Source organism: Amblyraja radiata, chromosome 18 (genome assembly GCF_010909765.2).
Source record: "Amblyraja radiata isolate CabotCenter1 chromosome 18, sAmbRad1.1.pri, whole genome shotgun sequence".
Taxonomy (NCBI): domain Eukaryota; kingdom Metazoa; phylum Chordata; class Chondrichthyes; order Rajiformes; family Rajidae; genus Amblyraja; species Amblyraja radiata.
Window position 1 is genome coordinate 40,036,007 of NC_045973.1, and position 12,937 is coordinate 40,048,943.

Here is a 12,937-nt window from a genome sequence, read left to right on the forward strand (position 1 = left end):
TCTTGTCTGTTTGACTGCTAATTATATTAAATCCCTAGATGAGCTTGCAGCTGCTGAGTTTAAGAGTTTAGAGCAAAGACATGGCATTTACAGTACAATTATCCAGTCTACGCTTGGTAAGATTATGGTCAATGACACAGCAATTTTCCCATTTTGGTCCCCAGGTAACCTAAATTAGGCGCCAGGGAGACTGAGTGACATTCCCACTGTACACTAGCCCATCTCATGCTCCATCCTGCACCCGACTCGGATTATTCTTTGCTGACAGTGCATTTTAATATTTCAGCAGACGTTAAGCATGACTTATCAATAATTTTAGTTCAATTTACATGGATAGTTTTCCATGATGCAGTTAAGAAAAATGAAGAAAGCACTGAAATCAAGTCACCTTAAGTTTATTGAGGTACCGCTTTGAATGTACAACTAATAGATCATCCTCCTGTGCTTCACGGGCTCTGACGATGGTTTCATCATTTATCATCTTCTCTTCTGAAAGTAGAGAAATAAAAAAGGTAAAGATATCCAAAAACAATTTTTAACCAAAACTCACACCAAATAATCACTCTCTTTCCATGCAGGACATTAAATGTTTTTCTCCAGAGCAATACAATTCTTATACTTGCAATCATCCATTCTTCGATACTCTCAACACACAAATTACCTTGTACTCTCAACATACAAATCATTGCCACAGAAGGCTGTGGAGGCCAAGTCAATGGATATTTTTAAGGTAGAGATAGATAGATTCGTGATTAGGGCGGTTGTGAGTGGTTTTGGGGTGGAAGGCAGGAGAATGGGGTTAGGAAGGAAAGATATATCAGCCATGATTGAATGGCGGACTTGATGAGCCGAAAGGCCAAATTCTGTTCCCAACACTTATGAAAACATTTCATTGATAAAGAAAATATTACTTATGAACCAACTGAAAAGTACAACAGGCTCTTCGGCCCACAATGTCAGTTCCAAGCTTGATGCCAAGTTAAATTAATCTCTTCTGCCTGCTTGTAATCCATAACTTTCAATCTTTGCATGTTGTCGTGCCTAAAAGTCTCTTAAACTCCACGATTGTATCTGCTTCCACCGCCATGCCAGGCAGCGCATTTCAGGCACCCACCACTCTCAGAATAAAAAACATTCTTCCTATGACTGTAAAGATGCTCTCTAGTTGTGATAGGGAGCAGCACTGAACTACTATCTACCTCATTGGTGACTCTGGGACTATCTTTGATCGTACTTTACTGGCTTTACCTTGTACTAAACGTTATTCCCTTATCATGTATCTCTGCACTGTAAATGGCTCGATTGTAATCATGTATTGCCTTTCCGTTGACTGGTTAGCACGCAACAAAAGCTTTTCACTGTACCCGGTACACGTGACAATATACTAAACTGAACTAGAAAACACATGTCCTCTGGCCTTTGACATTTCTAAACAGGAAAACTGGTACTGACCTATGGATGCATCTCATAATTTTACATACTTGCATCAGGTCTCCCCACAACTTCTGATGCTCCAAAAAAATCCAAGTTTGTCAAACCTTTTTTATAGCTAATACCCTCTAGTCCAGGCAGCATTCTGGTAAACTTCATCTGCACCCTCTCCAAAGCCATCACATCTTTCCTGTAATGGGGCAACCAGAACTGCACGCAATACCACAAATGCAGCCAAACCAAAGTGCTATAAAGCTGCAACATAATTCCTGTCTCTTGTACTTAATTCCTTGACCGATGAAGGCAATCAAACCATTCATCTTCTTTACCACTCTATTTATGTTGTCACTTTCAGGCAGCTATGGATTTGGACCTCAAGATCCCTCTGTGCATCAACTCTGTTATGGGTCTTGCCATTAAATGTATATTTGTTTCTTATACTCTTACACTCCCAGAGTGTAATTCAAGGGCGGCAAGGTGGCGTAGCGGTAGAGTTGCTGCCTTACACCCAGAGACCAGGGTTTGATCTCGACTACAGGTGCTGTCTGTACGGAGTTTGTACGTTCTCCCCATGACCTGTGTGGATTTTCTCCAAAATCTTTGGTTTCCTCCTACACTCCAAAGACGTACAGGTTTGTAAGTTAATTGGCTTGATACAAGTGTAAATTGTCCCCAGTGTGTGTAGATAGTGATAATGAGCGGGGATCGCTGGTCAGTGCGGACTCGGTGGGCCGAAGGGCTTGTTTCCGCGCTGTATCTCTAGACTAAACTAAACCTCACACTTTCTCAGATTAAACCACAATCTGCCATTTCTCTGCCCGCATCCAGAGCTCTAAAATATTCATGCAAAAAAATTATTTGATTGCCAAAGTATTTCAAAAATAATGAATTCTTCCAAACAAATGACATACCTTTTAGAAAGTTGACAATTTTCCCCCATTTTCCCGAATCGAAAGGATGAAGTTTTTCCAATCCCAAGAATGTGATATTATAATCAGGAGAATAAACGATAGGCCATGGTGTCGATGGAATATCAAAGTAGAGGTTGGTTCTATGCGGCCTTTAAATGAGCAATAAAATATTAAGGGCCAGAAAGATTAATACACGTTTTTAAAAAATTAACAAAGTCGGCTCTATGTTTAACCACAACCCACAGGCATTAAGGATTACTGAAACAAAGGAACAGGAATTTAAGCAATCCTCTCCTCACCAATATTACGTAATCCACAAACCAAATCTGAAAATATGCATACCACACAGCCACTCTGGGTACAACACCAGCAAATCTCAGGGATAGATGATCGGGAACCTCAGACAGTAAAGGGCCTGTCCCACTTGCGCGTCATTTACGCCACATCATTTAGGCGTCACGACGAATCACCTGCATGACAGGCAAATGACGTCCAAGTGGGGCAGGCCCTTAAAGCTCTGCATCGCACACAAAGCTCACAGTAAATATTGTTGCTATTAATTTCTCATTGCTTTTGCTACATGAATGAAGAACAAAATGAACCTTATTCATATCAACTTGCAAAAAAGGTCAAATATACCTTAACATTGAAATATTATACAGCACTTACTGTTTGTCTTCCTTTCTGTTTTGTACTGCTGACATCTTCTTTCTTACATACTTGTTCTTGTAATTAGTCCTGGAGAAGACACAATAATTAATCTTTTAATGAAGTTACGAGCATTTTACACCAGCCCGTTTAAGGAAATGTTAATGCTGTAACCAAATGCTGAGATGAGAAGATCGTTTTTAAAGCATATTTTAAAAAGTAGTGGAAAGCAGTAGTGGGGCATTTCCAGAATCTAGAATTTCAGCAACTTAAAGCTAAGACACCAATAATACTGTTTAATATTAGGGATGCCCTGACATACTGATATCTCATCAGCACATTGATTTGAGAGGATAGGAGCTAATGAGGGTTTAGGACCCAGAGAGACTTGAAAACGATAGGAATACTGAAACACATGGCTTAACATAACCTGAGAAATACAAGCAGAAGTTGACCTTGAAAATGGTCAAGGTCATGGAAATAGATAATCTGGTCTACAGTCTGCACTGCACTTTTGGGCCCCAACCCGATAACCCTCAACTCCCTTATTGATCAAAAATCCATCTTGATCTTGCATATCATTCATTTCTAGAGGACTAGAATATAAAAACAGGGATGTAATGCGGAGGCTTTGTACGGCACTGATCAGACTGCATTTGGAGTATTGGGCCCCATATTCGAGCAAGGATGTGCTGGCGTTGAAGAGGGTCCAGAGGAGGATTACGAGAATGGTCCCAGGAATGATTGGGTTAACGTATTATGAGCTGGAGTTTAGGAAAATGAGCGGGGACCTAATTGAAACATACCGAATAGTGAAAGGCCTGGATAGAGTGGATGTGGAAAGAATGTTTCCACTAGTTGGAGAGTCTAGGACCAGAGACCATACTCTCAAAATAAATGGACGTACCTTTGGAAAGATGAGGAGGAATTTCTTCAGTCACAGGTTGATGAATCTGTGGGTATTTCTAAGGCAGAGATTGATAGATGTTCATGCAGGAAGGAAATGCAGATGCTGGTTTAAACCAAAGATAGACACAAAAAGCTGGAGTAACTCAGGGGGTCAGGCAACATCTCTGGAGAAAAGGAATTGGTGATGTTTCAGGTCGAGACCCTTCTTCAGACTGAGAGTCAGGGGAGGGGGAATCGAGAGATATAGAAGGTACATAGGACAAATGAATGAAAGATATGGCAAAAAGAAAATATGATCAAGGACAGGTAGAGCCCATCATGTTCCATTGTTGGCTGTGTGGTAGGTGATAACGAGTTATACAGACAGTGAAACTAGTACGACAACTATAGGTTGGGGGGAGGGACGGAGAGAGAGGGAAAGCAAGGGTTACTTGAAGTTAGAAATAATCAATATTAATACTGCTAGGTTGTAAGCTGCCCAAGCGAAATACGAGGTGCTGTTCCTCCAATTTGCCTTTGGCCTCACTCTGACAATGGTGGAGGCCCTGGACAGAAAGGTCAGTGTGGGAGTGGGACGGGAAGTTAAAGTATTTAAAGAATTAGTGGTTATGGGAAAGAGATAGATCAGCCATGATTGAATAGCGGAGTAGATCTGACAGGCCGAATGGCCCAATTCTGCGCCTATAACTTATGGTCTCATATTCACCAATTAGTTCTCCACAGTTCTCCAAGACAGAGGATTCCAAAAACTCACAACCATCTGTGAGCAGAAATTCCTTTTCACTCCATAAATCAATGACCATTTATTCTGGAATTATACCCTCTTGATTCTGGATTGTAAAATCCAACACAGTGAAGCTTTTATATGTATTATTATAGTAAGTAGAATTGCAGTCACATGCATAATGTATATTAACCAACTTGACGGTGGCGGTGGCAAAGAAGCAGCATTGTGAGAGGGTAGACAGTCAGAACCTTTTCCCCCGGATGGAAATGTAAAGTACTAGAGGGCATAGCTTTAAAGTAAAAAGAGGCAACGTTCAAAGGCGATGTGCGAGGTACATTATTGCACAGAGTGCCTTGGATGCGCTGCCAGCAGGAGGTGATGCAAGTAGTTCCAATCGTGACATTTAAGAGACACTTGGATCGGCACATGTATATGCAGGGAATGGAGGGAGATTAATTATGTGCAGGCAGATAAGAGTTGATCTTGGCATCATCTTCAGCACAGGCAATGTGGGCTTAAGACCCTGTTTGTGTGCTGTGCTGTCTTCTCCCTCTCTTTCTCTCTCTCTCTCTCTCTCTGACTGTTCTATATTACCCATGAATAAAAATATCCTCTCAGCACCTATTTTGTCATGTCCCTTCAGTCTTATTTAATCACCTCTCATTCTTCCAAACTCCAGTGGGTATGGGCCAGACATACTCTACCTTTCCTGATAAAGGGCCTGACCCATTTTCACGACCTAATTCACGACCTCTGCCGAGTTTGCCCTTGACTCATACTCGCAGCATGGTCGTTAGGAGGTCGTAGGAGATCGTAGCTAGGTCGTAGCAGGCCGTGATGCTAGTCGTAGGTACTCGTGGCATCGAGTAGGTCGGGGCATTTTTCTAGCCTGATGAAAAATGTCCACGAGTAAAAAAGATCGTGAATTAGGTCGTGAAAGTGGGACAGGCCCTTAAGGACACCCGTCCAGCCGAGGAATTCAACACAGTTAAACTCACAGTTAAAGAATAATAAGGAGCAAGCCATTTAGAACAGAGAGGAGGAAACACTTTTTCTCACGGAGAGTGGTGAGTCCGTGGAATTCTCTGCCTCAGAGGGCGGTGGAGGCAGGTTCTCTGGATGCTTTCAAGAGAGAGCTAGATAGGGCTCATAAAAATAGGGGATATGGGGAGAAGGCAGGAACGGGGTACTGATTGGGGATGATCAGCCATGATCACATCGAATGGCGGTGCTGGCTCGCAGGGCCAAATGGCTTACTCCTGCACATTGTCTTTCAATGACCTGCAACGCAAGAAGGTCCTTCTTCAGTTAAGGAGAACAAAATGGTTGCATAACTCATCAAAGCCCCGTGCAACTGCAGAAAGACTTCTTTATTTTAATCTCACATGTTCTGACATTTATCAAGATCACGGGTGATCTACACTGTTCCTATCACTATCCTATATTTGATTCCTTTAATGCCCAGAAAACTATTTGATCTCTGCTTTGAATAGACGCAAATAACCAAACTTCCCACAGATGTTCATGGTAGACAATTCCAAAATTAACAATTTAATTTTCTTAAAAATTCCTCAAACCTTCTACCAATGGCCTTAAAATCTATGTCCCCCCTGGTTAGCGATTTACTTAGAGGAATAGATTGTTACCGTTTAACATGTCTAGCCCTCTCATAATTTTACACGCCACAGTTAAATAGAGACCAACATTCAAGTTACCATTTAATTACTTGCTTCTTCTGCATTGTGCTTCATTTAAGAAAATGCCCATATTATTCCATATAGCAGTATTTCATCATCTCCGGTGAATCAATGGAATTTGTTGTGAATCAGAACTCAGGCAGCAGAGTTCTACATGATCTCATGAATATGGAATATACAAGATTGGAGGCTGGTTTATCTGCTTTCAAGTCAAATCAACGTGTCGGGGTAACAACGACACGCAAGAAAACTGAGTCACAAGGAACTGCAGATGCTTGAATCTATGTCAGGCATCATCTGTGGAAAGAATGGGCAGGCAAGTTTTTGGGAAGACATGCATGACGTTTAGAGAGAGGGGCAGATTTAATAAAAATGAAAACAGGCAGCCTTAGCTGTGGCACCGATGAGAGTACTATACAAGGTAATAAACAGCCTGTTTCAATGTCAGAAGGCATCAGACTTTTTAAGAAACAGAATTAGTCATTGATAAATGCATATATCTATAAAAAGTGCTTCAATGGCTGCAAACAATTTCAGGAAACCAAGGTAGAGAAAATCTACTAAATTCAACCTATGCATTACATGCAATGTCTCTTGCACTCATGGGTTCATTAGTACAATTTGTTCACTGCCAAGTTTTTTTTTTCACTCTTGGCCATGACCCAAGTATACTCAAGGCGGCACTGAACAAGTTAAATACTTAACTAATAATTGTTAGTAGGCCGATGGCACAGTAACTGAACAAACAGGATTTGTCCAGCATTTTTGGAAACAACACACATGAAAAATGTTGATCATTGTCAGATGAATGGCAGCATTGTAGCTGTACTGGAGCAGTTTGACTAGAAATGGAGTTGGTACAGCAGCACAATGTTAAAAGCACTCTTGCTAGGTGAACATTAAAGCCTATTTATTTTTAGTACATTAAGACATTTGTCTTAATGACCACTGGCCAGTGACATCTACCTGACATCCACCAGCATAAAGAACTTCAAGATGCTGGTCATGGTGCCCATCAACACCAGCCTCTCCATCAGCCTTGACATTCTGCTGTTTAAAAGACACAAAGTGCTGGAGTAACTCAGCGGGACGGGCAGCATCTATGGAGAACACGGATGGGTGATATTTCGGGTCAGGTCCCCAGAGCGACTACACTCCAAACTCTCCCAGTTGACTCGACCGAAACCACATCCAATCCTTCTCTCCAGAGATGCTGCCTGTCCCGCTGAGTTACTCCAGCCATTTGTGTCTATCTTCCCCTCATTTATTTAGTGACTATAGTTCTGTCTTCAACACCATAATCCCAAGCACACTCAAACTCATCTCTAAATTCCTGCAGCTAGGAGTCAGCTCCCACCTCTGCAAGTGATTATCGACCCCACAAGGATGTGTTTTTAGCCTCTTCCCAACTCGTGCAGATGCACTGGAGAAAACATCCAGTGAGGAAGCATCACAACTTAGTTTGGCAACAGCTTTGCCCAAGACAACAAGAAATTGCATAGAGTTGTGGATGTAGCCCAATCTATCACACAGACTAGTCACCCAAGATCTGCATTTGAACTGCACATCAGAAATGGCAGCAGTAAACCATTTAACCTCTCTTGCCTGTTCTGCCATTCAATCACAAGATCACAAATCATCATTTAGATCAGTGCCACTTTCCTGCATTCATTTTTACCATCTAAAAATATATTGAAGATACTTAGCTACTGAGCCTCCTCTTAGAGAATTTCAAAAAATGGGGGAATTCTCTGCGAGAATTACTGACCTCTTATTCTGTCCCCTTCACCTAGTTCTACACACGCAAGTTAGGGAAGCATCAACTCTGCAATTCCCCTACCAAACCCCCTAAAAATGTACATTTCAATTAGATTCTTCAAACTAGAATGTAGGCCCAGTCTGCTACATCCACAAGAACCATGTAATGGTCTTAAAAGGTCATCATAGTGTATGATGTTGAGACCAAGTAGGTTGCTCCCCCTCACACTGGCTCTCGCACTGCTTGCCACAGGAGCAGCCTGGCAGGACCCAACTGGTTTCATAAAGTGAAGATAGACACAAAAAACTGGAGTAACTCAGCGGGACAGACAGCATCTCTGGAGAAAAGGAATAGGTGGCATTTCGGGTAGAGACCTCGACCCGAAACTTCACCCATTTCTTCTCCCCAGAGATGCTGCCTGTCCTGCTGAGTTACTCCAGCTTTTTGTGTTTAAGAAGGAACTGCAGATGCTGGAAAATCAAAGGTAGCCAAAAATGCTGGAGAAACTCAGTGGGTGAGGCAGCATCTATGGAGCAAAGGAAATAGGCAAAGTTTTGGGTTGAGACCCTTCTTCAGACAGTACCCACATATTGTTTCCCTGCCCCTCCCCTCCTCTTCCTCCTCTCTTCCTCCTTTCTTCCTCCTCTCTTCCCCTCCTCTCCACTACAATCAGTCTGAAGAAGGGTTACGGCCCAAAACATCCACTATCCATGGTTTCCACAGATGCTGCCTGACCTGTTGAGTTACTCCAGCACTTTGTGCCTTTTTTGAATTGGAAAGCTTAAAAGCTTCTAGATTATCCAGACCTCTGAAATGTCAACAATTTAAGCACCTTGCTGAGGCTTGCGTTGGGTCTGTGAAATAACAAATGAGTTGACCAGACTGGAGTTAAATAAAAAACAACAATATACCATTTCTGGGCAATGGTGTCAAGTTCTTGACCGGTTTTGAACAGAAACTGTGTCGTTCACAGCTTTATGGTCAGATGACAAATTTGTTGAAATCTTGGCCTTCAGTTTTGCAGTTGCATTAATTGTTCTTCAATGTACTTACAATATTAAAGGTAAAAAATCAGTGGTTGGTGTATAACCCTTTAAACACTATGATTTTACTATTGTCTCATTAATTAGCTGCCTCCAATATTCTTTTGTATCATGCTTTGTTAAATAGATTAAATTATTTAAAAAGCTTTCTTATTTTAATCCCACATTTGCTTTAATGTGTTTGAGCAATTTATTTGACTATCTCTACCTGATTTGTTTTGCACTTTTAATAAATAAGTTTAACTTAAAGAATAATACTCACAATACTAATAATTTAACCAGTTAATGATGGTCAATGTATGTCTCGACCCTTTAAATTTGTCTTATTTAAGCATATTTTTATTTGTGACAAATTGTGCCTTTAATGTTTAGCACCAAAAAGATTATAACTAGCGCAGAGAAGCGCAGGCTCGGTGATCGCTTCTCCCAACACCTCCACTCAGTTCGCAGTAACCAACCTGATCTCCCAGTGGCTCAGCACTTCAACTCCCCCATCCATTCCGAATCCGACCTTTCTGTCCTGGGCCTCCTCCATGGCCAGAGTGAGGCCCAGTGCAAATTAGAGGAGCAGCACCTCATATTTCGCTCGGGTAATTTACACCCCAGCGGCATGAACATTGACTTCTCTAATTGCAGATATCCCTTGCTTTCTCCCTCCTTCCCCTTCCCCTTCCCAGCTCTCCCACAAGGCTACTATCTCCGCCTCTTCCTTTCTTCCCGCGCCATCAGTCTGAAGCAAAGATTCTATAGCAAGCAAGATAGATCACTCTACGAAAAAAAATGTAGTACGGTCATGGGCTGATTCATGGGTAATTTTCGGCCCCATTTCCGTAACCAGCTTCCGTTTCCACACCAAAGATCCCATAGGATACTAGTGCAGAGACGGAAGCCGGTTACGGAAACATCCTCGTAAAAATAAAAGTTATTTGGGAAAAATCTTCTCATTTTCAGAATTATAATTTATTAACACAAACTGTTCCCCCGCAACGCTGATTACACTGCGAGTCGGATTACTGAAATAGATGAAAAAAAGGCCAACGTTCCGCTCCGTAGTGTACTACACGTCAGCCCATTGCATTTAGAAGGAGTGGTCTATCTTGCTTGCTATAGGATCTTTGGTCTGAAGAAGGGTCTCGACCCGAAACGTCACCTATTCCTTCTCTCCATAGATGCGATGCCTCACCCACACCGTTCCTCCAGCATTTTTCTCTACCTTCAATTTTTTCAGCATCTCCAATTCTTTCTTAAACGTAACTAGTGTCATAATCTTTGCATTCAAATTTTTGCAAACAATTGTTTAACTCTGCTACGACCTTTTTGATTGTCAAATCCAAAGCATTCTTCTGGAAAACAGTCCAGCAATGTACTTATTGTATAATCGAGCTGTTTTGCTTCTCCTAGTGCATGGGGAAATTATATATCACCTATTACAATTTCAAGCTCAACAGGTTTATCGTCTCCATACCTAGAACAGATTAAACTTTAGACTTGAGCGATACAGTGCGGAAACAGGCCCTTCGGCCCACCGAGTCCGTGCCAACCAACGATCATCTTGTACACTAACACAATCCTACACACTTGGGACAATTTACAATTTTACCAAAGCCAATTACCCTACAAACCTGTACATCTTTGCAGTGTTGGAGGAAACCGGAGCACCCAGAGAAAACCCACACGTCACACGGAGAACGTACAGACTCCGTACAGACAGCACCCATGGTCAGGATCAAACTAGGGTCTATGGAGCTGAAAGGCAGCAACTCTACCGCTGTGCCACCGTGCCTCCCTAGATATGCAGAGAATAGACGGATATGGATTTGACAATAGATGCAGGAGTAGGCTATTCACCCCTGCGAGCCAGCACCGCCATTCACTGTGATCATGGCTGATCATGCACAATCAGTACCCCGTTCCTGCCTTCTCCCCATATCCCTTGACTCCTCTATCTTTAAGAGTTCTATCTAACCCTCTCTTGAAAGCATCCAGAGAATTGGCCTCCACTGCCTTGGTGAGGCAGAGAATTCCACAGATTCACAACTCAGAGTGTGAAAAAGTGTTTCCTCTTCTCCGTTCCTCATCTCTTATCAGGTAGGTAAGAGTCAGTCCTGTTTGGCATAGACATTGTGGGCCGAAGGGCCTGTTCCTGTGCTGCACTGTTCTGTGTTCTATGTATTACACTGGGAGGTGTGGAATACAAATTAAAAACAAACTTTACAAGGTAGCTATTCATTCTTTTGTACCTGTGCCAGATATTTTGAAGGAATTATGTGATTAGCTATTCCCCTGTTTTTACCTATAGCTGCAATATTTTCCTTTGAAAGTTTAATATATCAATTTCCTTTTATCATCCATAGGTATTATTAGCCTCAGATGTTCATTCTTGTATGTTCCGAATTTAGCCCTGCCATTGCATTGGCTGCTTATTCTTCTTAAACCTGTTGTTCGACTTTTCGGCAGTAATGATGTTACTCTTTTCCATCGGTATGAAGCTATTTTATTTCTGACCTAACTAAGCCCATCTCCATTTTCAATTGTCCCTTTCTCTTTTGTTTAAAAGTTATTTCCATCATCTAATGTAAGTGTAGCCCACACACACTGCTGACCCAATACATGCACCAGTTTAATATTGTATATTGATACATAAACCCCCTAAACATTTAATAGGAATCTGAGGGTGGTGGGGGTATGGAGCAAGCTGCCAGAGGAAGTAATAGAGGCAGGTTCTGTCACAATATTTAGGAAACAGTTAGACAGGTACATGGATAGGACAGGTTTGGAGGGTTATGGACCAAACGCTGGCAGGTGGGACTAGTGTAGCTGGGACATGTTGGCCGGTGTGGGCAAGTTGGGCCGAAGGGCTGTTTCTCCACTGTATCACTCTATGACTGAATGCATGTTTAGGGTAAAACAAATCTTTGTTTTCGGGAATTCCACTTCCTGGAAACTATGGCCAACATATAAAGCGAGATTATAATCACAGAATGTAAGTGCTTCTCGGGGAGCGAGGCCCTTCTCAATGCCACAGGTGGCGTTCCCAAAAACTACAAATCCCAAAATGAATTGCCACTGACTGCCGCACATGTGAACCAGCTGAACGCCCCCGATCAGGATTTAAATAACAGGCGCTTTCCGCCATCGGGACAACACTTAGTGCAAAGCCGGAGATGCTGTCTGGGGTGTAGGATTAGCAAGTACCTGTCAAGACAGCGCGCTAACACCCGACAACAACCACAGCGATAAACTCCGCTCCCAGGCCCTGACGTTGGCAAAGTCCCTGCTGCCGGGTTGCACACACACCTGCCTGGCGGCCAATGCAGCTCGGCTTCCCCGGGTGCGGCTGTGTCTGCAAGCGAGGAGGGATCCGAGCGAGTCCTCCACGTTCACCTTTGAGAGGTCATGCTGTGTGCAGTTGTGCCGGGGGAGGGTTGTAGACGGACTGCGCTGTGCGGGAGCTGCGGCCACAACACTCTCGCATCACGCACAACCTCACGCCGATTGTGCGCAGAGCCGCACGTCAGCGCGGCCACACCACCAGCGGAGTTTGCGCTGCTTGTGTCCCCCTGCCCTTCAATCACACACACACACACACACCCGGCACAGCCTACATTGCACTTTGCTCTGCTTCTGTCCCAGCCCCGGGTAACCCCTCCCTCCCTCAGTCCACTCACTCAGCGCAGGCGGCAGCGGACTTTGCGTTGCTTCACCCTGTCCCACGCAGTCCCGCAGGGGAGCTTGCTCTGTCCCAGCCCCAGCCCACCTCAGCGCAGGGGAACGCACAACCTGCTTGAACGCAAACATGCACGGGTGGGAAC

The 12,937-nt window shown here is 43.1% G+C and overlaps 1 protein-coding gene across 3 annotated transcripts in view; it reads right to left on the reverse strand.

Annotated features, from left to right (window-relative positions):
* The window catches only part of hdac11 (histone deacetylase 11), a 114,690-nt gene extending 101,979 nt beyond the window's left edge, over positions 1 to 12,711 (reverse strand). For 2 of the 3 annotated variants that reach the window (XM_033037202.1, XM_033037200.1), the window contains exons 1-5: positions 12,707 to 12,711; positions 12,321 to 12,422; positions 3,012 to 3,080; positions 2,343 to 2,491; positions 389 to 489 (exon numbers count right to left, since the gene is read on the reverse strand). In XM_033037202.1, coding sequence (XP_032893093.1) covers positions 389 to 489; positions 2,343 to 2,491; positions 3,012 to 3,046 — 285 coding nt within the window. In that variant the 5' untranslated portion in view covers positions 3,047 to 3,080; positions 12,321 to 12,422; positions 12,707 to 12,711. Of the gene's footprint in view, positions 1 to 388; positions 490 to 2,342; positions 2,492 to 3,011; positions 3,081 to 12,320; positions 12,652 to 12,706 lie in introns of those variants that run through there. The other variant, XM_033037201.1, reaches the window with a different exon arrangement.
* Positions 12,712 to 12,937: the final 226 nt, after the last annotated feature.